The following is a 26228-nucleotide window of genomic DNA, read 5'->3' on the forward strand; positions in this document are numbered from 1 at the left end:
TTATTGTCAACTGCGTCACATTTCTCCAGAAGGTCTTTAATTGATTTCTCACTCATTTCCTTTAAATTCTTTAGGTTATCATCAATATTTTCCATGAATGTACTTGGCACGTTCTAAAACTGCATCTTTCGATTTCACCTTTTCCATTTGTTTTACTAATTGGTCCAAATTTGGATAATCTTACTTGATACCTGGTCCTGCCATAAATAAAAACAAAAACGTCAGAAATTTAAAAAAGAAATTCTAAATTAAGCCCAACAAAGGGCCTACCTCCATCTTTTCACCCTTCTTTCAAAGCATTCAACAAAACATACATCTTAAACATCTCATTTTGTTTAGAGAAAAAACGTTGGTATAGACCATAAAATATGTATATAAATTGGTACTTGTTATTAGAGCAAATGATGGTCGGGTCATTCATTCGAGCCCATTCGAAAAGTGAGAGTTTTAGACAAAAATATAATTCTAAAAAATAAATTTGGACAAAAAAATAAAATTTGTTTTCTAAATATGTTAGGTCTCAATAAGAATTTTTGACCCGGCCCAACCCGAACTGCCTAATTTTTTTCCATGCTACTAATTTGCTGTTATTTTGTTATTATTTTATTGTTATTATTTAAATATTATATAACTCTTATTCTATTGTTAATTTTACTATTATTTTAGAGACATTTACTTGATAAGTTGTAACTATATTAGTGTTATTAAGTACAGACACTTTTTTTTAATGTACTTTTAGTTTGTTGGGAACATTTATTTAATATTTTTAGTGTATTTGATGTATTATATTTTCTAAATTTATTTATATATAAAAAATAATATAAAATTTTTAATACGGGAATATCAAGTCGGGCTCGAGTTTATCATTTTATCTAAGTCGAGCTTAGGCAAAATTTTAGGCCCATTTTTCAGGTCGGGCCAAGCCATGACTTAGAAAATTGTCCTAGATTTTAGTATAAACCCGACCCAACACATGATAAAATCTAATTGTAACAATATATATATATATAGATACCAACTTGATAAATTTAATATAATTTAAGTCCCATTTATTATTTAAGCATTTTTAAAATTAAGGTAACAAGTTATTTTAAATCTCAAATTTATAAATGGATGCTTCTTATTTACTTTAAAGACTTAATGACTAAAATTTTGGATATCATGGAATTGCACCTCTAATTATCTCACTATAGTCGATAATTTTATGTTGTATTATTGCACTTAATAATTAATTTAATTTTAACTTACTTGTTATAATAAAACTTAATTTTCTATGAAAACGTGATAGGATTATCTCTAATTCCTTTTTTTTTTAAGTATTTTTGTATTAAAAATAACCTCAACAATTTATGTATTATGATTTTTTAATGATAATGGTCAATGAAACTACACTCCTCCAATATTGATTTTGACTGAAAAATATGAAATATTCGGTCAACAAAAACAGGAATAAATAAAATAAATTATTTTGACGAACTCACAGTCATTATTGGGTTGATTTTTGGACCAAATAATTGTCAACAAAAGCGGCTTAATTTATTGGCTAAACTTTATGTAGACTATTAAAATATGTGTGTCAAAATCTATACACATAAAAGTAAGGTCCCAATATACACGTGTTATTTTTCTTTCTACTTAGCTCAAATTTTCGTTTTCACCCTTATGTTTGATTTATTTTTATAATATAATTAATTAGTGTATATAGTTGACATTGTTAATTATTTCAATCACAATGTTGATGTTAATTTTTTTAGAATATTATTCAATAAAAAAATTATATCATGATAAATTTAAATTTTTTTAATCTTAATCGGTATTTTCAATATTATTTTTATTGTTACATGACTATTAAATGGATATATATTAATTTCCAAATGTCATACTAGTGAATCTAATAGAAAAGTTTTAACAGTGATAATTATTAGATTTGGATTTTTAGATTCAAAGAGTAGAGGACTAAATTCTAAAAAATAAAAGTAGGAGATTGAATTCTAACTTCACGAAGTTTATAGAGACTTGGTACATATTTTAACTTTCAAATTTTTACTTTATAATTTGACATAATAATCAATCCAAAGCAAAATTTTAAATGTAATGTCAATATGAGATTTTGATTTAACGGTAAAGTTATAGAAATTTTAAAAATTTATGTTCGAGACAACCTTGTATACAAGGAAGGGAGGGAGGGACGGCATGGTCCCCTAAAACAGGAAATTTTTGCTTAAGACCCCAAAATTCATAAAATTATAAATTAATTTAGGATAAAATTATATTTTAGGTCCCAAAAATACTAAAATTTCATTTTAACTCTTATAAAACATATAACTTAATTTCAACCCCTAATTTTTTTTTTTTTGACTTTGTCATTACTTATGTATTGTAAACTATTTGTGGGTTCTATTTTAAAATCATGTTATATGTGGGTCTAAATATTCTTAATTTAATGGATTTATTTAAATGATTTTTACTCATAAATTAAATATATATTTTTTATTATTTGTTATATAAAATAAATGTATACATGCTTTCTAAATAAGTGAATTTGTGGTATAAGTCAATTGTGTATATTATCAACGTTGGATATTAGTGTTGTGAAAAACAACGAAAAGTTTTTCCTAGAAAAAGAAGAAAAAACTAATACAATATTATATCTAATTAAAAATTATTTTTCACAAAAGAAAGGGATCAAGATCCAATTCTACAACTGATTTAAGCTCATCCCAATTAGCATTTGTGAAGAAATCATTTTCAGTAGAAAAGCTTGAAGATGGTGATGATGATGATACCATACATTGCATCTCTCCATGATACCATTCCCTTCTGCAACTCCCGTCATTCTTCATATGATCCATAACCATTTCACCATCACCATCATCATCATCATTATCATCATAGTTTTCAATGCTTTGAGAGCCAAATGTAATGTAATTTTCATGGCTGCTGGATTCTACACTGCAACGTTCATAGCCATGTACACCATTGCCATTGCTAGTTGAAGCTCGTTTAGTAGCACCTTGTCTCCATTCTTGTTTGTTCTTTTTATGCCGCTTGAAAATTCGACATATTGTCCATACTTCCTGCAAAGCGAGTCGAGATTATATTAGTATTTTTACGAGAGTCAAAATGTAATTTCGTTAAGGGTTAGTATAATTTGACCATTTACTTATTTACTTATAAGGTCAATAAGGTCAATAGCAAAATTGCTGGAATCAAAGATGAATTGAAGGCAAATTTACCATTATATCAATTTACTATTTGTTGATGATATGAAGCAAAAATGAACGAGAGCCCTTTAAAAATATTTTGAAGTTACTTACAGCATCTTGTGCAGTCAATGTGGGATTGGGAAGGCGAAATTCATGCATCATCCAATCGGTTTTAGTTCCTTTGCCTGCACTTCCACGGTAATACACCAACGTTTTCTTTAGCCCGATGGCTTCACTGCTTCCAACCGGAAAAACAGGCTTATCGATACCTGTCGCTTTCCAAAACCCCGATCCCGTCACCCGATTCGGTCTTACGCTGTTTCGATATTTCCTTCCTCGTCTACAAAAGAAATACAATTCGTTCTCTCCCATCATGCTGGTTTCTGCATATATACAAAATGAATCATTAACACGTTAAAATTCATATGACTGTAAGAGTAATAATCGAGGAACGTACTTGGGAGATCAGAGGGGTCGTATTTATAGATATCGATCTGTTTGATGAGTTCGATTCTTAAGGATTTGTTGTCGACTTTTCGTCGAAGGTAAAACCCGATGAGCTCTTCGTCGGTCGGGTGGAATCGGAAACCGGGAAGTGGAACATCTTCTTCCACAGTAGTGGTGGTGCCATGGACCATGTTCATCTTTAATTCTTTTTGATTCTTTTTGCTGGCTAAGTAAAAGGCACAAATATTTTTGCATCGTTTTAATTCGGCTATGTATGTGTATATATACTAAGAACACAGACCAAGATGAACCTTCTTAAATAAATAAATAATAATATTTAATAATGTTGAGCAAAAAATATAAATAAAAATATTGTTGAGATGAAGTCATCTAAGGCAGGTGGTTGAGGTCAAGTCAAATTATTGACTCATAGGGATTGTAAATGCTCATTCAGCTTAGAAACAGTCTTTCTTTCTTTTCTGTTTTTATTATTCCAAATTTAGAAATGTTTTACTTTTGGTAAAATTTTGATTTCGATCCCTATACTAAAGATTTAGCCAGCAAAATTCTGTCCATTAACACTTGTAACTATTCCGGTTAAAACACTAATGTCTATTTTTTTCTTAAAAGAATCTCTTTCAATTCATTATGCTAATATGATTTTTTAATCTAAAAATATGTTTTTAAGAAAGGGTGAATATTTAATGTACTGTTAATGAATAAGTATCATTCATTGTCAATAAATAAGAATAATAATATTACATTTTATTACTGATGAGATAAAAAATAGTGAAAGAAAATGAAAATGAATAAGAATAGAAAAAATATTATTATTTTACTAGAAATGTTGAATGTTAAGAAAGATGAATAAGAATACAATCATGACACTTGAATTAATGAGAAACTTCAACTTATAGAGAAATGCATGCACTATATTGATTAAAATAAAAGTCAACTAATGACAGACAAATAAAAAAAAAGCAGAACCTTGAGATGGAGCGATGACTGTGGAAGGGGGCAGCTAGCGAGTACTTCAACGACCAACTAACGTTGACCGACGGACGAAAGTGGGCGCAACGAGCGAAGGAGGTTTGTTTGAGTTAAGGATTTTGGAACTGTGGGAAACTAACGATGGAACCTGACATTTTTCATAAAGTATATAGTACTTCGGTTGGATAATTAATCTTTTGTGGCGTTTGAGCAAGAAATGCCACTATATTTTTATAAATGATATGATGTTTTTAGCTAAATATCTTCTTTTAAGTTGGCAAAAAAATTAGCAGCGGTTCTCTGTCGGAATTTTACTCACCATTAGCAGCGTTTGTATTGTCAAGCACAACTAAGTCGCATATACTTGGTGGCGTTTTTCCCAAAGCCTCAATAAATATTAGCATTTACCGGCTTCTGGACATTGAAAGTGACATGTACTGCCATTTTCTTGACAAACGTTGCTAATTCTAAAAACTGGTGGCATTTCGCTTAAAACGTCGCTATATACATATTTTTCCCGTAGTAATCAAGTTGTTCATATGATAAAATGAATATAAATTTTAAATTTAATTCACATATCTTAAATATGTTCAACACTAGAGTTCACATATACTAATTTGTTAGAAAAATATAATTGATACCATATTAATATTTTAAAATTTTATTTAGAATATTTTAAAATTTAAGGACGGTATAATGTAATTAACTTAACAAAATGTTAAAAACATGAAAAACAAAATTTAGACCACAATGCTCAGTCAAATGTAAACTTAATTAAACAAATCAAAATCTTACCATGACCTTGAAAATGTCATATATAAATAAAACAAAAAATAATCATATATCCAATTCCATATATATTCTTACAAGTTATTCCGCAATGGAATATACTTCTTAGACTAAGAAAAGAAAGTTAAAAGCATTTTTTAAGCATGGGATAATAACAGCATTTAGTCCATGAATTCTTTTTAATCCATATTTGTTTGAAATTTGACTGTTTTTCTCAATTTAATCTTTAATTTTGAATTATGTTAAACTGTGATGATGTGGAATTTCGGGATTATAACATGTCATCATTTGTCATATCATATGTCATAATCTATACATATATGGGTAAGGTTATAATAGTCTTACCATTTTAACATGTTTTTTTTTTTAAATTATAAGATGATGGTCAAATTTTGTTTTGACTCTTATAACATGTTGAAATTTGATATTTAATTTATATATTTTAATTTTTTATTTAATTTGGTTCTTTTACTTTTATAATGTATTTAGTTTGTCTAAGAATATTAACTATTTCAATCAAAATGTTGACTTCAATTTTATTAAGAACAATATTCTAGTAAAAATATTTTATGATGATGAGTTCAAATATGTTTTTTTATATATAAAAATCCTAATCAGTATTTCAACATTATTTTTATTGTTACATAACTACCTAGTGAATATATATTAATTTCAAGAAGTCACGTCAAACCTATAAATTTAATAGAAGAAGTTTAACAGCAGTAACCAAGGCTTTCAGAATCGGACTTGTGGTTGAACTGATCAGGCCATCGGTTCATCGGTCCAACTGGTTCAACCAGTCCATCCGATTTAATTAAATAAATCATTAAAAATATTATAAAAAAATTTAAATTGTGGTTCAACTAGTTTAACCGTCCAATTCAATCGGTTTTTTGCTTTGTTCAACTGATTTGTACCGGATTTTGAGCCAATCGGCTCAATGTCCTTCTCCAGAGTAGCACCTTAGCCAATTCTCGATCCAACTAGTCGGTCCGGTTTGGTTCAAGCAACCTTGACTGGACTTGAATTTTTAAACTTAAAAATTAGAGTGGCTGAATTCCTAAAAGTAATAGTAAGGGACTAAATTTTATATGTACGAGGTGTATAGAGACTTAATGCATATTTTAACCTTTAAATTTTTACTTTATAATTTGACATAATAATCAATCTAATACGAACGTGAAGAACCATACTAGTAGTTTTTAATGTAATGTCAATGAGATTTTAATTTAATAGTAATGTTATATTTTAACAATTTTAAAATTTTATGTTCGAGACTCACCTTGTATACAGGAATGAATGGAGGCGCAGGGATGAAAGGAGGGGGCAAGCAAGCTCTGATCCCTCCTAAAAGGAGATATTTTTGCTTTAAACTCTCTAAATTTCATAAAATCATAAGGTAATTTATGATAAAATTATACGTTGAGTCCCAAGAACGAAAAATTTTTTGATTTAATTCTTTTAAAAGTCATAAAGATATAAACTAATACAAGGGTGAAATTATAATTTAACTCTTATATATAAATTTATTCTATTTTTAAGCAGCATCATATTATATCTCATTAAAAATGATTTTTCGCAAAATGAAAGGGATCAAGATCCAAGTCTACAATTGATTTAAGCTCATCCCAATTGGCATTTGTGAAGAAATCATTTTCTGTTGAAAAGCTTGAAGATGGTGATGATGATGATGCCATGCATTGCATCTCTCCATGATACCATTCCCTTCTGCAACTCCCATCATTCATCATATGATCCATAACCATCTCACCATCATCATCATCATAGTTTTCAACATTCTGAGACCCCAATGTAATGTAATTTTCATGGCTGCTGGATCCCACACTGCCACTTTCATAGCCTTGTACACCATTGCCATTGCCAGTTGAAGCTGGTTTAGCAGCACCTTGTCTCCAATCTTGTTTGATTTTTCTATGCCGCTTGAAAAATCGACATATCGTCCATACTTCCTGCAACCCCAAAAACATGTATTACGTTAAGAATCGATTAAATATAGTATCTTAACGATGGCTGCATGAACCAATTGATTAAGTTTCGATAAAAGCGAACTGAATGGAGGCCCTTTAACAATACTTTTAAGTTACTTACAGCATCTTGTGCGGTCATTGTGGGATTGGGGAGGCGAAATTCATGCATCATCCAATCGGTTTTAGTTCCTTTGCCCCCACTTCCACGGTAGTACACTAACGTTTTTTTTAGCCCGATGGCTTCACCACCTTCAACCGAAAAAACAGGCTTGTCGATGCCCGTTGCTTTCCAGAACCCCGATTCTGTCACCCGGTTCGGTCTTACGCTGTTCCGATACTTCCTTCCTCGTCTACAAAAGAAATACAATTCATTCTCTCCCATCATGCCAGTTTCTGCGTGTATATACAAAAAGAATCATTAACATGTCAAAATTCATAGAATTATGATAATATAATGGTTGAAGTACGTACTCGGGAGATCGGAAGGATCGTATTTGTAGATATCAATCTCTTTGATGAGTTCGATTGTGAGGGGTTTGTTGTCGACTTTTCGTCGAAGGTAAAACCTGACGAGCTCTTCATCTGTTGGGTGGAATCGGAAACCTGGAAGTGGAACATCTTCGTCCACAGTAGAGGTGGTGCCATGGACCATGCTCATCTTTGATTCTTTTTGCTGGCTAAGCGAAGTAAAAGGCTCAAATATTGTTACATCCTTTTAATCTGCCTAGGTATGTGTATATATACTGTGAAGATTCTGTAACATAGGCGAAGGTGAACCTTCCTAAATAGTAAGAATAATATTAAATTTAGCCTTTAATGTTTATAATTTTGTCAATTTGGTCCATACTTTTTTAGCTAAATTTGACCCTAATCTTTTTAAAAAAATCAAATTTGACAATCAATCTTTCAAAAAGAGTTGAATTTACCCATTAACTTTTAAATTACTTTTTAACATGGTATATAAGACAAATAGTGTCATGTCAACATTAAGTACATGTGGACTATCATATGGGTTGTCATTCCAATATCATTAGAAAATTAACATTTTATCAACATTTTTGTTTTAAAAGATTACTCTTTTTTAAAAGGTTAATTGCTAATTTTGGCTAAAAAGGAATGAAGGTTAAATTGATAAAAGATATAAACAGTCAAGAGTTAAATTTATAATATGCCAAATAATAATAAATTATTATGGTCTTATTAAAAAATAGCCCTCAAGCTATTTTTCTTTTAAAGTTAGATACCTTAACTATAATTCTTTAACTATTATGGACCCTATCGTTAAAAAACACTTAAGCCAATCAAGAATTGACACATAATTAAAAATATATTTTCCTTAGCTATAAAATAAATAAATTAAAAAGAAAATAGCTAAACGAAAAATTAACATTAATATTAAATAAAATTATATTAAAATTTTAAAATGTCATATATCTCTCCTCCTTCATCAACCTCATTTCCAGCAAACCTCCGTCCCCATTCGATTCGATTGTTTGAAATTTGATTATTTCTTTGATTGCTTTAACTCTATAAAAAAATACTGAAAATATATCGAAAATTAATAAGAAATTATTATGTGTCAACTCCCGATTGGTTGAAATGATTTTTTTTTAACGAAGATAACAAGTGGGACCATAACGGTTAGAGAATTATAATTTAGGTACCTGGTTTGATTAAAAAAAAGTTGAAGTACTCAACTCAAAAAGAAGTATTGTTTGAGGGCTTACCATTCATTAAGCCATTGTTAGGGTGCACTTGAAGTCAAGTCAAATTATTGACTCATAATAAATGCCCAATCACCTTAGAAACAGTCTTTTCTTTTTCTTATTTGTATTGATGATGTTATGGCCCACGGGAAGTGTCCAAACTGGTTCCATCAGTTGTTTGGTGTCACTTTGTGACTTCTAGAAAAGAATATGTTTTATATTTTATCAAATTATGATTCCGGTCCCTTTACTTTACATTCAACTTTTATATTTTAAGTTGGCATAATTTTATTTTTATAATTTTATTACTTAATTTAAACCATTTACACTGATTAAAACGTTACAGTTTTTAGAAAGGGTGAATATTTGATATAGTGCCTATATGAGTCTCATATATTGTCGATGAACAATAACACAATACCTTACCAATGATAAAATATCAATAACTTTACTTACACATAATTAAATATTGAGTATAATGATTATATTTTTCATAAGTTTTGAGTTTAGAGTTCAACATTTAGATGTCAAACGACAGTCTAATTTTAATTATCATTCCATGTAAATTAAGACAAATTTCAGTATGTTATTTTACTATCAAATCAACATGTATAATCAATTAAATGATAAATATTAATTTAAGTACTTCTTTTATTTTTTTATAAATTTTAATTATGTGACATAAAATCAATAAATGCTTTTAAACATTTTAGTTATGTTGGTTGGCTCCTTATTCAAAAGAAACAAAAAAAAACATAACATGTATATGTTCAACAATGGCTAGAGGGTGAGGACTGAGGACCATTTTAAAGTGCATCGGATTCGCCAATGAATGGTCCATTTTTTACAAGAAAGAGAGTGAGTCTTTCAAGAACTATAATAAAAAAAACCTTCCATGACTTTAATCAATAAAAAAAGCAACATCGACTTCCAAATCAATATTTAGAAATTTAATCTCTGATTGAATTGATTAAATCATTAATTTAATAATAATTAAATAAATAAAAGATTAAAAAATTTATAAAATCGATCTAATTGTCGATTTTTTTATCCTGGTTTCAAGTTTTTTTTATTTATCGTTTTTAAACGGTTTGTTCAGAGGCTGGTTCAATTCCTTTGTTTATACTAATATATTGGTCGATTCTTGATCCACCTGGTCCAGTTCAATTTTGTGAAAATCCCTTCTCAAAAATAAAAAGTTTCAATTTAGTCTTTATAACCTTTAATTAAATGAAAAAAAATTTAAAATTTTAGTCTTTTTGAAAACTTAATAATTTAATTTAAGCGTTTTTAAATACATATTTTTTAACTATTTTATTAAGTTCCATAAATATCCTTTACATTAATGGTCATTCGATATTGTTGAGATTAATTGCATCAAATCTTTCCAAATTATGATTAAAATTTTAAAATATTTTTATTATAAAATTTAAGTTAACTCAAGTTGTTTATACGATAAGGTGAATATAAGCTTAAAATTTGATCCACATGTTAAATGTAAGGTCAGGTTTGAGTTAGTATTGCCTTAGTTGACGGCTAGGCTACTAGAAGAATATGATTGATGTGATATTGATATTTTATAGACTTAATTAGAATGTTTTAAAATTTGAGAACTAAATTTAAATTTTGAATCATAATCTGAGGATGTGTGATTTAATTAGCAAAATGTTAAAAACGTGAAAAACAAAATTAGACCACACTGCTCAGTCAAATATGGACTTGATTGAACAAATCAAAATCTTACCATGACCTTGAAAATGCCATATATAAATAAATAAATAAATAAATAAATAAAAACAGTCATATATCCAATTCCATAAATATTCTTACAATCTATTCCACGATAGAGTATGCTTCTTAAACCAAGGAAAAGAAAGTTAAAATCATATTTTTAAGTATGGGATAAATCAACATTTAGTCCTTAAATTTTTTTCGATTCAAATTAATTTTGAAATTTGATAATTTTTTAATTTAGTCATTAAATTTGAATTTTATTAAAGTGTGATGATATGGAAATCTAAAATTGTAGATGTCATCACTTGATTTTTAAAATTATAATGTTTTAATAATTTTTATATTTTATATTTTAACATTTTTAGGCCATAAAAGTTGTACGTCAAAATCGATACAGATAAATGTAAGGGCCCAACAGTCTTACCAATTGAAACGTATTCTTTTTCCTTTTTTTTTTTATAAGATAATGATAGAAATTTTCATTTTGACCCTTATACTATTCTAAAATTTAATATTTAATTTATATACTCTAATTTAATATATATATTAGTTACTTTAATTTTATAATATAATTATTTAATTTAAATAGTTAATATTGTTAACTATTTCAATTAAAAATTGACAACAATTTATCTTAAGAATCTATTTAAACAAAATATATATATTTTATCATGTCGAGTCTAATAGAAGAATTTAAATAGTGGTAACTATTGAACCAAATTTTTAAATTTAAAAGTTGAGGGATTAAATTCCTGAAAATAAAAGTAAGAATCTAAATTCCAAATGTAAGAAGAGTACAGAGACTTGGTGAATATTTTAACCTTTAATTTTTTATTTTATAATTTGACACAATAATCAATCCAACGCGAAGGTGAGGAACCATACTAGTAATTTTTAAATGTAATATCAAAGAGATCTTGATTTAATGGTAAAGTTATATTTTAAGAATTTTAAAATTTTAAGTTCGAGACTTACTCTGTACCCAAGAGCAAAGGGAGGGACAGTCAGGGGCCTTAATCCCCCTAAAATAGGAAATTTTTGCTTTAGGCTCTTCAAGATTCATAAAACTATAAGTTAATTTATGATAAAAATTATACTTTAGCTCCCAAAAATATTACAATTTTGATTTAATCATTTTGAAAACCATAAAAATATAAGTCAATATATGAGTGGAATTACAATTTAATTACTGTAAAAGTATATAACTTAATATGGGCCCCTAAAAAATTTCTAGCTTCATCCTTATCCTTATTTGTGCATTGTAAGCTATAAGTGGGATCTTAGATTAAATTTATTCTTATTTTTAAGTCACATCATTTGTGGGTCTTATCCAACTATATTTCGATTATCGATTCGATTCTGTTGACTTTTATTGTGTATATTTTATTTTGATCTTGTGATTGTGCTTAATTTTGAATATAATTATTGTGATGTAATAAGTATAATTGTTATTACACTTGCAACCTCAATTTAATATGATTAGTATATCTTATATTTAGTGACGATTAGATCCATTATATTTAGTGACGATTAGATCCATTCCCAGCTCAAGTGGCTTGCCAGCTCAGTTGGTTTGGCTTTTTCTGAGGTTGAGGCTTGAATTAGTTTGACTTTAAGTCAGATAGGACTTCAATTTAAATTAAATAAATTTAATTATAAAATATATAAATATTTTATTATTTTAATACCTTTATGAGTAACATTTGACAAAATCACTACCGTCCATCGTTAAGATAATAGAGTTCCTTATCATATTTAAGTTGTCAATTTATCGTGCTAATATTTTAAAGATAGTGTAGTCTTTTTATAGAAACTAATATGTGGTTATTAAAGATTGGATCAGATTCGAGTGAATTAAGACAATTCTTGTTTTGTGAAGAGTTAATCAGACATATGCCATTATTATTTGTTACGTAATTGTTATTTTCAATATTTTCAAGAAGTTGTTTTTTGAAAATAGCCCATGTATTATTGTTTCCAAAGTTAAAATGTCATAAGTCCCTGTACTTTTTAAAAATTTGAAATTCAGTCAATGTAATTTTATTATCAGGAATTTAATCTTTCTATTCAGATTTTAAAATTCAGACCCGATTGTTTTGAGTTAAATTTGTTGATGTCACGTTTCGAAACTAAACAAATACTCACTTAATAGCTATGTATTTAAAAAAAAATGTAATGAACTTGATATAAGTATCTAATTTTATCTAAGGTCCGCGATCTCGATTGAGCTTCGAACTCATTGAAGGGCTATGAAATGTTTTTAAGCAGAATTATTTCAATTTCAAAGTTAATATAAATTTAAAATTGAAATTAATTTTTGAAGTTGATATAAAGACTACATTGAATTCCTTTTGCAAAATTTAAGGGTTTCTAACTTTAATTTAATTTTGAAATTTGGTATCAACGGAAATATATTTGGATATCCACGTGTTTTCATAGAAAAAAATTCAATTTTTTGTGTTGAATAAAATTATTCTTTCTGTTTTAGAAAATTATATTTTTAAATAAAATAATTTTTCTTAAATATTGGATTTAAAATATTTTATTTTTCATAGGCTACCCATTTATTTAGGTATTGTCCAAATCAAGTCCATGTCCAAGTACCCAAATTAATTTTAAGTTGAATTCAAGCCCAATTTGTTTTAAATTCATTTTTTTTTTTAAATTCCTAATATTATTGCACAAACCAGCAAAGTAGAAATATAAGTTAGCCCAATCTGAAACGCATCTCTTCAATAAATATTACAGCTTTAATCTCGCCCAATGCGTAAATAGTTGTCAAATTTTTCAATAAATATTAAGTCTGTTAAAATATATAAAAGAAATCCTTAATTTTTTCAAAAAAGCAATTAAGCTTTTGTCTTGTCACCTATAAAAATAAAAGTTACAAAATTATTAAATTTTAATAAAATATAAAATATTTAAATTTCATTAAAAATTAGAAATATGTATAAATAGTAAAAATATAAAAAATTGTAAAATTTTATAAAAATCATAAAAAATTTATAAAATGCATCAAAAGACGCTTTGACCATTAACTTTAATCGTTGACCACTCAAGTTAACGACCCCCAAAATTTTTTTCAGTTAAAGCCATCATATGTCGTAACACAACGTGCCATGTGGTGAAAAATGATAAGATAAAAAAATCAATAAAAGTTATAGAAAATTTATGAAATGATTCTTTTGGTACAATAGTTTTTATATTTTTTTACAACTTTTATATTTCTTTAACATTTTTATAACTTTCTTACGACTTTATAAAATTTTATAATTTTTCCTATATTTCTATATATTTTATACTTTTTTTACGATTTTTATAATTTATTCTAATTTTTAATAAATTTTTAATATTTGTTTATGTTTTATTAAAATTTAATAATTTTTATTTTTATATATTTTTACCACATGTCACGCCATGGTTGTGACATGTGGTAGCTTTAACTGAAAAAGTTACGGCCGGTAACTTTAATGGTCAACTATTAAAGTGTCTAATTAAGTGCAAAAAAAAGTAGGGACTTAATTGTTTTTTTGAAAAGTTTGAGGGCATTTTGATGCATTTTGGTAGTTCAAATACCCAATTAAGTGCAAAAAAAAAAAAGGGCTGAAGTGTTTTTTTTTAAAGTTTGAGGGTCTTTTGGTGCATTTGAAAGTTCAAATACCTAATTGAGTAAAAAAAAGAACAAGGACTTAATTGTTTTTTTTTTGAAAAGTTTGAGGGTTTTTATTATTAAAATATTAATATTGAATATTTTCAATAATATGTGAAGAATATTATTTAAAATTATTATTTTAAAATTTATTATTAAAATAAAATTGAAATATTAAATAATTTATTAAAATAATTAATTATATTAATTATATTATTAATTTATTAAATATAAATAATTGAATATGTATGTTTAATAATATTGAAAAATACAATATTCTATATTAATATTTTTAATATTTTTAAAATAAAAATAAAAATTATTATCAATATAATAATATTAAGCTTGATTTAAGTTAATTTTATATAAAATAAAATTGCTCTTTCTTGAAAATAACTTACACTTCTCAAAATGGTAAGCCATTTTATAGGAAAAATTGTTTATTTTACATTAATCTGTAAGTCATTTTCCATTGACCAAGCTGTTTTCTATGATACAAATATAGGAAAAAGCAGAAAACATTTTCTGTAAAACTTTTTACATATAAATAAACAAATCCTTATAATCAATTTTTTTAATCCTTTTTATGGACTAAATAATAAATGGGTAAACTATAAAAATAGTCACTTTTGTTTGCCTCAGATTACATTTTAGTCACTTATATTTGCAATGTTACGTTTTAGTTACTTATATTATCGTTTTGTTACGAAGTGGTCACTCTATCATTAAGCTTCATTACCTCCCTAACGATGGTCCTACGTGGCAGTCCAAATGTATTTTAAATGTCAACTTGAATTTCCTACGTTGCAGTTCAAATTAAATTTATTTAATTAAAAATCTATTTTTATCTCAGCACTGGACATCCAAGTTGTATTTAAAACCCATTTGGACAGTCGTTAGAGAGGTAACGAAGATTAAAGGTAGAATGACCACTTCATAACAAAACGATAATATTTTGACTAAAATATAATCCGAGACAGAACAAAAATAACTGTTTTTATAATTTACCTTTCAATAAAATGAACTTACAAATTCCTATACCCTTTCATGAAAACCTTTTCCATTTTCACCTTTCTTTTAGTAGTTGTAATTGATTTTTCATCTTCATCAGCAACCATACTGCTTCTTCTCCAATCGCTCGGCGGCCATTTGTCAACATCCGTCCTTGTCCCTTTTTATACACCGGTGTTTCCAACTTCTTTCACACAATATGAAATCATTCTCATTCGACAAAAATCGAAAACAATTTCACGGATCTAAGTACAATTTTCAAGGATGTTGTTATATATTTCCATTAAAAAACATTCCTGAAAGTCGAGTAACAAAAGACACAATCCAACATCATTTCATAGATCTAAATTTGTTATTCAACAACTTCATACATCATCATTATTAACAGTCACCGATACTTGAAAGAGAATACACTATTCTCTTTTCCGAAGATTCAGGTCACCAATACAATTTCTTAGTTCCTATCGTACCTGATTAAACAGTTACAAATCTCATTATTTCTATTTTTTAACCATAGTTGTTGATTTAAAATATTGATCTCACTGAATCTCACTATAATTAGATACTACCTTAAACATTAAAACATTAGAAACTGAAACTAATACAATATTATATCTCATTAAAAATGATTTTTCACAAAAGAAAGGGATCAAGATCCAAGTCCAGAATTGATTTAAGCTCATCCCAATTGGCATTTGTGAAGAAATCATTTACTGTTGAAAAGCTTGAAGATGGTGACGATGATGATGCCATACGTTGCAGCTCTCCATGATACCATTCCCCTCTGCAACTCTCCTCATTCATCACATGATCCATAACCATCTCACCATCATCATCATCGTCATCGTAGTTTTCAATGATTTGAGACCCGATTGTAATGTAATTTTCATGGCTGTTGGATTCCACACTGCAACGTTTGTTGCCGTCTACACCTTTGCCATTGCTAGTTGAAGCTCGTTTAGCAGCACCTTGTCTCGAATCTTGTTTGATTTTTTTATTCCGCTTGAAAATTCGACATATTGTCCATACTTCCTGCAACCCCCAAACATGTATTTCACATTAATGTGCAGAAAATTCCAGGGACCAGCATTCAGTTATGCATGCAATTTTTCATTCTTCTATTAGCTTATATTTTATAATATTTAAAGGGTTAAATTGAAATTTTATTATTTTTAGGAGTTAAAATATAAATTTATTATTTATTAATTTATGATTTTATAAATTTTATAAGATCAAAAATGTTCTTTTATCATTTTAGGAAGATCCTGGGAAATGGGAAATGGAAACCAGAAAATTACTTTTAAGAGTTAAAATAAACCATAAATTTTGAAGAGTTAAAATACAATTTTATCATTATATTAATTTATTAACTTTTAAGAAATGATAAAATTATTATTTTTAAAAGACCAAAACCATTACCCTAACTTCGAATCTATTAAATATAGTATGAAACGGAGTCCCTTTAACAGTTCTTTAAAGTTACTTACAGCTTCTTGTGCGGTCAATGTGGGATTGGGAAGGCGAAATTCATGCATCATCCATTCGGTTTTAGCTCCTTTTCCTGCACTTCCATGGTAGTACACTAACGTTTTTTTTAGCCCGATGGCTTCACCGCTTCTGACCGAAAAAACAGGCTTATCGATACCTGTCGCTTTCCAAAACCCTGATCCTGTCACTCGGTTTGGTCTGACACTGTTCCGATACTTCCTTCCTCGTTTACAAAAGAAATACAAGTCGTTCTCTCCCATCATGCCAGTTTCTGCGTGTATATATAAAACTAATCATTAACATGTCAAAATTCATATGACTATGATAGTAATGGTTAAGGAACGTACTTGGAAGATCAGAGGGGTCATATTTGTAGATATCGATCTCTTTGATAAGTTCGATTGTGAGGGATTTGTTGTCAACTTTTCGTCGAAGGTAAAACCCGACGAGCTCTTCTTCAGTCGGGTGGAACCGGAAACCTGGAAGTGGAACACCTTCGTCCACAATAGTGGTGGTGCCATCGAACATGTTCATCTTTGATGATCTTTTTGCTGGCTAAGTGAAGTAAAAGGCACAAATATTTTTACCTCGTTTTAATTTGCCTCAGTATGTGAATATATACTGAGAAGATTTTGTAACATAGGCAAAGGTGAACCTTCCTAAACAGTAAGGGATAATATTCAATTAACCCTCAACATTTATCTTTTTAAGCTAAATTTGTCCTACAACCTTTTACAAAAAATTTAAATTTGATCATTAACTTTTCAAAAATAATTAAATTGTTATTTTCTTTAATTAAAATACCACTTAAAATGTTAAATTTTATATATGGAAACACGCACATGCTTCTTTTTAAAATAACATATGAAGTTTTTTATATATTTATATATTTTTATTTTTTTTATATAAGATAAATAATATTATGTCAAGATAAAATATACGTGAACTGTTATGTAGGTTTTATAACACCATTGAAAAATAACGATGCAGACAATATTTTAGTAAAAAGTGAAACTTTTTTAAAATATTAATGATCAAATTGGTGAGGGTTATATTTATTATTATTGGAAACAATAATGATAAATTGATAATATGCAGTCAATAAGTCATGCAATGATTGTAAGGTCAAGTCAAATTATTGACTCATACTAAACGTCCAATCAGCTTAGAAACCGTCGTTCTTTTTCTTGTTTTTGTTGATGATTTATGGGAAGGGTCCAATGTAGACTAATTCCAAAAACAGCAGTCACTTAATTATTGAGATTAGAATTTATAATTAAATTGATTAAAAAATTGTAATAACGAGATTAAAATTAATAATATAAGATATATTTTGGATTTAATAATGATAAAAATAAAATAAAAGTATAAAATAATCATTAACAACACTAAATTATTATAAATTAAATAATTAAAATTGTATTTATATTAAGAATTTGTTAAAATTATATTTATATTGATTAATAAAATATATTAATATTAAACTATGATTAAAATAATAATAAAATTAACAAATATAAATTTAAAAAAAACAAAAAGCACGGGTTGCCCAGTTAACTTTAGTAAAGAATATTTTTTTTTTGTCAAATTATGATTTGGTCCCTCTATGTAACATTCAGCTTTTATGTTTTAAGTTGGTATAATTTCATCCCTCTATTTTTACAATCTCGTTAGTTAATTTAAATTGTTAACACCTATTCCGGTCAAAACACTAATGTTTTTAAGAAACGGTGAATATAGTCTTGGTGATATAGTCTTGGTGTATGAGTCTTATATATCATCAGTAAACAATAACACGACATCTCATCTCTAGTGAAATAAAGTATAATGAAAAGCTTATAAATAAATACTAATAATTTTATTTAAATATAATTAATTATTAAGTATATTGGATTTAGGAATTAGCATTTAGGATTTATATTGAGTTTAGAGTATAAAGTTTGAACTTAAAAGAAGTCATTAGTACTTATTTATAAGCACGCAACTCTTTTTTTTTTTAATGTTTTACACAATGATAATATATTGTATTGTTATTCATTAGAGGTGTGCATGGGCAGGGCCGGGCCGGGTTCGGGCCAGGCCCATAAAAAGATTTAGTCCGTTTTCAAGGCCCGGGCTCGGCCCAGGCCGAAATATGGGCCTATAATTTTGTCCAAGCCCGGCCCGAGAAAAAAATGATAGGCCCGAGCCCGGCCCGGTCCGGCCATATTAATTTTTTTTGCTTTTTTTATTAAATAAAAAAATTTAAAATATAATAAATCAAATGCATTTAAAACATAAAAACAAATATTAAAACAAAATAAAATAAAAATGGGACTAAAATAATTCTTAAAATAATACATAAATTAAAAATATAATAAAAAGTAATTATATTAAAATTAAAAAATTGAAACAAATTAGAACTAAATTAAGAACTAAATTATATTAATAACAAAAATTTTACAATATCAAAATAACATTAAAAACAACAAAAAAAAACTAAAGTAAAAAAAACTAAAGTTACTTAAAATTTAAAATAAAAATATTAATATTAAAATCGGGCAGGGCCCGGGCCAAAAAAATCTTGCCCGAGGCTCGGCCCGTTTTCTAAACGGGCCTCATCTTTTGTCCAAGCCCATTTTTCGAGCCTATATTTTTACCCAAACCCTCCCATTTTTCGGGCGGGCCTTCAGGCAAGGGCCGGGCCGCCTGGCCCATGCACACCTCTATTTTTCATTAATGATACATGAAACTCATGCACTTACAATGCATTAAATAGTATTCCTTCAACTTAAAATCCAAATCAGCATTTTAACTCGAATATTTAACAATGTTAAATTAAACAAACACAATTTTGAGCATGATAAAGAGACTAAAATCGAAACTCGACTATAATTTAAATGTTTAGATTTTTATTTTATGCAATATTAGGAGTGGGAATGGAGTAACACAATTTGAACATGTGTCAAACGGGTATCTATGAAAATTTTAAGCACCGCAAAATTGTTAAATGCATTGTTTTATTATAAATCAACCCACATAAATTATTTTGAAATAGAAAATACATGTACCGATTAAATGACAAATATTAATTAATGATTTTTATTATGAATTGTTTTTTTAATTTTAAGGGTAAATTATTTTAATAGTCACTCAATTTTTGTATTTCTATTCTAATTATCAAATTATAAAATATTTCAATTTAATTATAAACTATCGAAATTAAGACAGTTATGACATGACAACCAATTTCCACCATTTTGTTCTGATTGGTTGATAGAAAGTTGACTTGGTCAACTCAATAGTTCATCCTCACCACTAGAGGAAATTGAACCCACAAACTTTTTTTTTTTTGTTAAAAGTGACCACAATTTAAAAAAGAAAAAACACTTTTTAATAACAAATTAATTTATATAAATTTCTCTCCAACGACGATAATGCAATGGTTTTAACATATTAGAAAATATCGTGAATAATTGTGGAAAATGTACGAGCTATTGCCATTTATTTGATCTACCTTTTCTTTTATTATTTTTGATAGTTTTGTAACAGTCCTACAATTAATTATATCATACATTAATTTTATCGAGTATTAATATTATACAATTTATATGACCTTTTTAGACAATTTAATTTTCCAAATTTTAAACCCATAATCCAAATTTTTTGACTCTATCACTACTCACCAAAATCATCATCGACCTAAAATCCGACCACCATTTCATCATTAACTAAATACTCAACACAAACCCATAAATCTCAACCACCAAAACTAGCAAAAACAAATCAAAAAGAGAGGAAGAAGCCATCCTTGGGCAACATGTTTATGTTCAACAATGGCTTGAGAGTGAGGACCATTTTAAAGGTCAAGCAACATCAAGTTCCATTGTGCTGTTGAGTTCCGACCATCACATTCCATAGATTCTCTTGTGAATCAATATTTAAAAATTAGATTCGTTGGTTGAATTCATCGATTCAACAATACTTATAAGATTATAAAAATTAGGCTTAATATAATATTTGGTATTTTTTTTAATTTGGTATCTAAATTTTTTTTTGGCCCAATTTGATATCTAAATTTGACTTCTTTTTTTTTTCTAATTTGATACCTAAACACTTTTTAGGCCCAATTTGGTACTTGAACTTAACAATTTTTCCCTAATTTGATACCTAAGCTATTTTTTAAGATTAATTTGGTACCTAAATTTATTAAATGTTATACAAATTACGGAAAACACTAATGGTGTTAAATTTTTTGTTATGCTACAAAAATATTGTCAGTATTAAAAGAAATTCATGTTAAAAATAGGTTTTGAGCTATAATTAATGAATTAATATTAAATAAAAAATTATTATTTTTAATTAATTAATTAATTAAAAGTAAAATTAATTAAACATATAAAATAAAAAAATCATATCATCTACCAAATGTTATATTAAGTCTAAAAATTAATAAAAGATTAAAATATATTAAAAGTTTTATAAAACTAATTCAACTGTCTGTTTCAATTTTTTACTATTTTCAAGCGGTTTGCTCAGATATTGATTCGATCCCTTTATTCGAAGCAATATATCAATTGATTATTAATCCAATTGATTCGGTTCAATTCCACCAACACTGCTGTGAACTTGTCGCTAGGCAAGGGTATAGGCCAGGGGCAAGCATGAGCCTTGTCACCCTCTTGCCAAATGAGAAAATTGTTCTTTAGCCCTTCCCAAAATTAAAAGTTATAATCTAATTCTTTTAACCTTTGATTAAATAAAAAAAATTTAAATTTTAACCTTTTTAAAAAGTTAAAATTTTAATTTAATACTTTTATATACAAGTATTTTAGCTTTGGCTCCCCAAATTTTATAATCTTATTTTACCCCACAAAACAAAATTTTTAAGTTTTTTCTTATCACTACATGTGTGCATACTTCAATTAAAACTAAATTAACTAAATGAATTGAATTAATTCATTTAATCAGTCAACTGTATGAACTAATTCAACAAAATCAATTAATTTTTTTTGAAATATTAATTATTAGTTAATTTAACTCAAAATAAATAATTATCAAATTAACCAATTAAATTATTTCCATGCATAATCTTAACTATCATATTAAGTTCCAAGAAGTGTTCCATACATTAATGGTCTTTCGATATTGTTGAGATACAAAATTCTCGTCTTAGTCCAATAATTGTAAAATTTGTTTTTATTTCAAATTATCATGTATCTCCAAATTATGGTTAAAATTTTTAATTTTTAATGAATTTTTATAATTTTTAAATTATTTATTAATATAACATATAAGAAAAATATTATCATATCAACATAAAATACACATACATTATCATGTGAATTATCTTTTAATATAACGTTTTAATTAATATTTTATTAGAAAAACGATTAAACATTTTTGGAAGCTAAATGCTCAATTGATAAAAATTTAAATATTAAAACTAAAATTATTATTATGTAAAATAATAATAATAATAATAATAAATTGTTAAGATGCAGCCAATAAGTCCTGCAATGCTTGGTGGTTGAGGTCAAGTCAAATTATTCTCATAATAAATGCCCAATTACCTTAGAAACTATCATATTTTTTATGTTTTTATTGATGATATTATGGGAAGTATCCAATGTAGACTAGTTCCATCAGTTGTCTCCATCAAATTATTTTTTGTTTTCTGGTCAAATTCTGATTCCAGTCCTCTACTTAACATTTAGTTTTTATGTTTTAAGTTGGCATAATTTTATATTTCTATTTTTACAATCTCATTAGTTAATTTAAACTATCAACACCTATTCTGATAAAAATTCTAATGTTTTACAAGTCAGGTGTGTACAAAATTATTTTTGTATATAAGAGTAAAGGAATACATTTACATAAATTATGATAAATTAATGAGATATTTTTTGAAAAAGTAAATTAACAACAATAATGAATAGTTACTTTCTTTATTAAAATTTTTTATTTTTATATATTTATAGGGATTAATCTTAAAATTATACATGAATTATGGTTTATTGTGCAATTGGTACAAGAACCTTAATTTTGTACAATTTTATACATAAAATTTTGATTTGATCCAATTCTTTATCTCAAGTACTTATACTATAAATCTCACGTTAACTAAAAAATACTCGCATAGCTCATACTCACATTATAAATAATTTCCAATTGCTTTATTGTTTACGTAAACTCTTTAAAGTTTCTTTATTCAAAAAAATTCATAGAAGAGGAGGACTTATAGTTTAAAGTTATTTATATAATAATAATATATATTATTTGAAGAAATGAGGCACTACTTGCTTTGCAAAATAGAAATTGTGGCTGCAATAATGCTTAGAATTGTAGCCACAATTTAAATCACAAAATTAAAATTGCGTAAAAGATAAAGATAAATATTAAGATTGTTTACACAATTTGACCTCAGTCTGCGTCTGTAAGGCCTTGCCTAGAACAATGATACTTTCTCACAGTACAACTAATAATTTAAGTCCTAACACTAGTCTAACACTCACTAATTTAGCAACCTCACCATTATACAAAGACTAAATCTTTTCCCACTAAGCTTCCTCTCGAAAGCTTAGTTATGCAACTCAAACGATTCTCTTGATTGCTTACAAACATAATTTACGCATACACATTTCTAACTTGAACAAATTTGTGCTCTACCAAACTCTCAATCTCTCGGTTACTCTCAATGAATACCCTAACCTAGACAAAATTTAAGTTTATATACTACTTAAGTTTTGCTTACATAAAGTTTTGCTTACATAAAGTTTTGCTTACATAAGAGTTATAACCTAATCCTTTTTCTAAAGTAAAGCTAAAAAACAACATAAGATAAAACTTCCATAAGAGTCTCGATGGAATCTAATGTCTTTAACTATAGAAATTGACTTTATTTGTTTCGCAAGTAACCTAGACACTTACACTTATTTCACTTCTACTATAAATCTCATATTAATTAAAGATCATTTTCATAACTCACTTTTTTTTTTAGACGAACCATAACTCACACTTACACTATAAGTAAATGTTAATTTATTCACTATTTACATAAACTCTTCATAGTTTCTTCATTTAAAGAAATTAATAAGAGACAACTTATAGTTTAAATTTATTTATATAATAATGTATATTATTTTTTATTATTTATATAGTAATTTATACTATTTATACATAATATATGATATATGAAAGTGAATCACTTACACTATAAAGTATAAAATAAGTGTCAATTTTTTCACTATTTATATAAGCTTTTTAGAATTTCTTAATTTAAAAATTTTATGTGAGATATAATTTAAAATTTATTTATATATGATAATATATTTATGTCTTATTTATATACGATATATTATTGTTTATATTATATAAAAGAGCGAAATAATAATGTTTAAAGAAAAGAGGTATTGGTTCAAAAATAATAATGTGTCTTTTAAATTAAATACAATAAATTAATGTATCAATATATAAGTACTATTTTACACTGTTATTAATTAAAGTCACATGTATTATTTTATAATTATAATCAACATTACAATATGCATTCATTAAATTATTTAAATTTAGTTATTATAACTAATTTATACACACACTAAACCACTGATAATAAAATTTATTATATATTTCGAGGTTTTTAAATTTTAATGTGTTCAAACTATATACATTTGACATGTGAGAATGAAAGAAAAATATATATTTGTGAAGAGGAAAATTCTAATATAAACCCTTCAATTTTATATAATTTTTAATTGTGTTACAAGTTATTTTTCATAATAAGTTGTTATAATTTGCTTGTATTCAATAATTTAAATGAAAATTTAAAATTTTAGCTACAGTGAAAAGTTACTAATTTAATTTAATTATTATTATACACAAATTTGGAAAGAGATACTACATTTTCTGTCATGTACAATCTTAACTATCTTATTAAGTTGCGGGTTGAGTTTTAACTAGATTGGTATTGGCATTATTGTCAGTGTAGGAAGATGTGGGTTAGAATGCATTGAAGTGCATTATCCTCATATTTAAGAGTTGGGGAGGAGCTATTGGTAGTTCTAGGCATTGTATCATAAAGAACAAGTATGATAAGAACCTATAATGATATTAATGTTGAAAAAAGCATCATATTAAGTTTCAATAAGTGTCGTCTCTAAATTATGGTTAAAATTTTAAAACGTTTTAATCGAATCTTAAAGTATCAAGATTGTACCAATCAAGTCTTTATGTATACTCATTAGCTTGGATATTAAATTCTAACTTGGATATTATGTAGATCGTATTTAAAACACGAGATCAAATGTTAAATATTTCTCTACTTATTATATAGATAACTTTTAATACCAAAGTTGACGACTAATCTAATAGAAAAATATGATTAATACAATCTGATAAGATTCATTTAGAACATATTAAAATTTGAGTACCAATTAAAAATCTAAATCCTAATTTGAGAACACTTAATATAATTAACCTAATTAGGAAAATGTTAAAAACATGAAAAACAAAAATAGACCCCACTGTTCAGTCAAATATAGACTTAATAAAAAAAATCATATATCCTATTCCCATATATATATTCTTACAAGTTAGTCCACGATAGAATATACTTTCTTAGACCAAGGAAAAGAAAGTTAAAAGCATTTTCTAGTACGGGATAAATGAATATTTAGTCCTTAGAATTGTTCACATTAGTTTAAAATTTAACAGAGTTTTTTTTTTTCAAATTGATCTTGATTTGAATTCTGTTAAAGTATGATTACATAGAATTCTTAAATTGTGTCAAGTCATCACCTAAAATTTTTATAAAATAAAAATATAATTTCTTTATAATTTTTAATAATATGTGTATTTTTGGATTCTATGTACTTTTTTTTAATTTTAGTTCATGAAATGGTATTCTTAAAGAATAAATTGGGAACAGTTATCAAATTTCGAGACTAATGTAGAAAAAGGGATTAAATTGAAAAAATATCAAATTTAGGGACTAAATATTAGTTTATATCTTTTAATGTTTCAAGAAAGAAAACGTTTCTAACAAGAAGGGTGTGCACCATCCATATTTGACCTATTATTTTTGTTTTTTTTATAGAACATTTGAGCTATTATTAAGGGGAAAAAATGTATAAAATATTTATAGCAAACTTTGACTTGCTGTCAGACATCATTGGATCAAGTGCCATAATTACTACTACACATAAAATAAAGCTATAAAAATAGTTAATTTTATTTACTTCAA

At 26.7% G+C, this 26228-nt stretch overlaps 3 protein-coding genes across 4 annotated transcripts; all 3 read right to left on the reverse strand.

Moving 5' to 3' along the window:
* Positions 1–2541: 2541 nt before the first annotated feature.
* LOC108474829 (transcription factor JUNGBRUNNEN 1-like) lies at positions 2542–3956 on the reverse strand. Its single transcript, XM_017776853.2, has 3 exons — positions 3664–3956; positions 3318–3589; positions 2542–3077 (listed from the first exon to the last, which is right to left on the reverse strand). The coding sequence occupies exons 1-3, from the start codon at positions 3848–3850 to the stop codon at positions 2670–2672; spliced, it is 867 nt and encodes a 288-aa protein (XP_017632342.1). The 5' UTR covers positions 3851–3956; the 3' UTR covers positions 2542–2669.
* Positions 3957–6932: 2976 nt separating this feature from the next.
* LOC108474830 (transcription factor JUNGBRUNNEN 1-like) lies at positions 6933–8172 on the reverse strand. Its single transcript, XM_017776854.2, has 3 exons — positions 7892–8172; positions 7542–7813; positions 6933–7402 (listed from the first exon to the last, which is right to left on the reverse strand). Exons 1-3 carry the CDS (start codon positions 8076–8078, stop codon positions 6995–6997), a joined length of 867 nt encoding a protein of 288 aa, XP_017632343.1. The 5' UTR covers positions 8079–8172; the 3' UTR covers positions 6933–6994.
* A 7678-nt stretch (positions 8173–15850) lies between these two features.
* LOC108475615 (transcription factor JUNGBRUNNEN 1-like) lies at positions 15851–17638 on the reverse strand. 2 transcript variants are annotated; one of them, XM_053031522.1, is made up of 3 exons: positions 17356–17638; positions 17008–17297; positions 15851–16552 (listed from the first exon to the last, which is right to left on the reverse strand). In XM_053031522.1, exons 1-3 carry the CDS (start codon positions 17540–17542, stop codon positions 16154–16156), a joined length of 876 nt encoding a protein of 291 aa, XP_052887482.1. In that variant the 5' UTR covers positions 17543–17638; the 3' UTR covers positions 15851–16153. The 2 variants fall into 2 exon arrangements, with proteins under 2 accessions (XP_052887482.1, XP_017633086.1); XM_017777597.2 differs by having other exon boundaries at positions 17008–17279; positions 17356–17633.
* Positions 17639–26228: the final 8590 nt, after the last annotated feature.

The sequence above is a fragment of the Gossypium arboreum genome, chromosome 8 (assembly GCF_025698485.1).
Source record: "Gossypium arboreum isolate Shixiya-1 chromosome 8, ASM2569848v2, whole genome shotgun sequence".
Lineage (NCBI taxonomy): Eukaryota > Viridiplantae > Streptophyta > Magnoliopsida > Malvales > Malvaceae > Gossypium > Gossypium arboreum.

Excerpts from the sequence above, each read along its gene's own strand:
- LOC108474829 (XM_017776853.2), bottom strand. The coding sequence starts at position 3,850 with ATGAACATGGTCCATGGCACCACCACTACTGTGGAAGAAGATGTTCCA. Across the intron at positions 3,590-3,663 it reads CGACCCCTCTGATCTCCCAA|AAACCAGCATGATGGGAGAG; the intron begins GTACGTTCCTCG and ends GTATATATGCAG. Across the intron at positions 3,078-3,317 it reads CATTGACTGCACAAGATGCT|GAAGTATGGACAATATGTCG; the intron begins GTAAGTAACTTC and ends CTCGCTTTGCAG.
- LOC108475615 (XM_053031522.1), bottom strand. The coding sequence starts at position 17,542 with ATGAACATGTTCGATGGCACCACCACTATTGTGGACGAAGGTGTTCCA. Across the intron at positions 17,298-17,355 it reads TGACCCCTCTGATCTTCCAA|TTTTATATATACACGCAGAA; the intron begins GTACGTTCCTTA and ends GTTAATGATTAG. Across the intron at positions 16,553-17,007 it reads CATTGACCGCACAAGAAGCT|GAAGTATGGACAATATGTCG; the intron begins GTAAGTAACTTT and ends TGGGGGTTGCAG.
- LOC108474830 (XM_017776854.2), bottom strand. The coding sequence starts at position 8,078 with ATGAGCATGGTCCATGGCACCACCTCTACTGTGGACGAAGATGTTCCA. Across the intron at positions 7,814-7,891 it reads CGATCCTTCCGATCTCCCGA|AAACTGGCATGATGGGAGAG; the intron begins GTACGTACTTCA and ends ATATACACGCAG. Across the intron at positions 7,403-7,541 it reads CAATGACCGCACAAGATGCT|GAAGTATGGACGATATGTCG; the intron begins GTAAGTAACTTA and ends TTGGGGTTGCAG.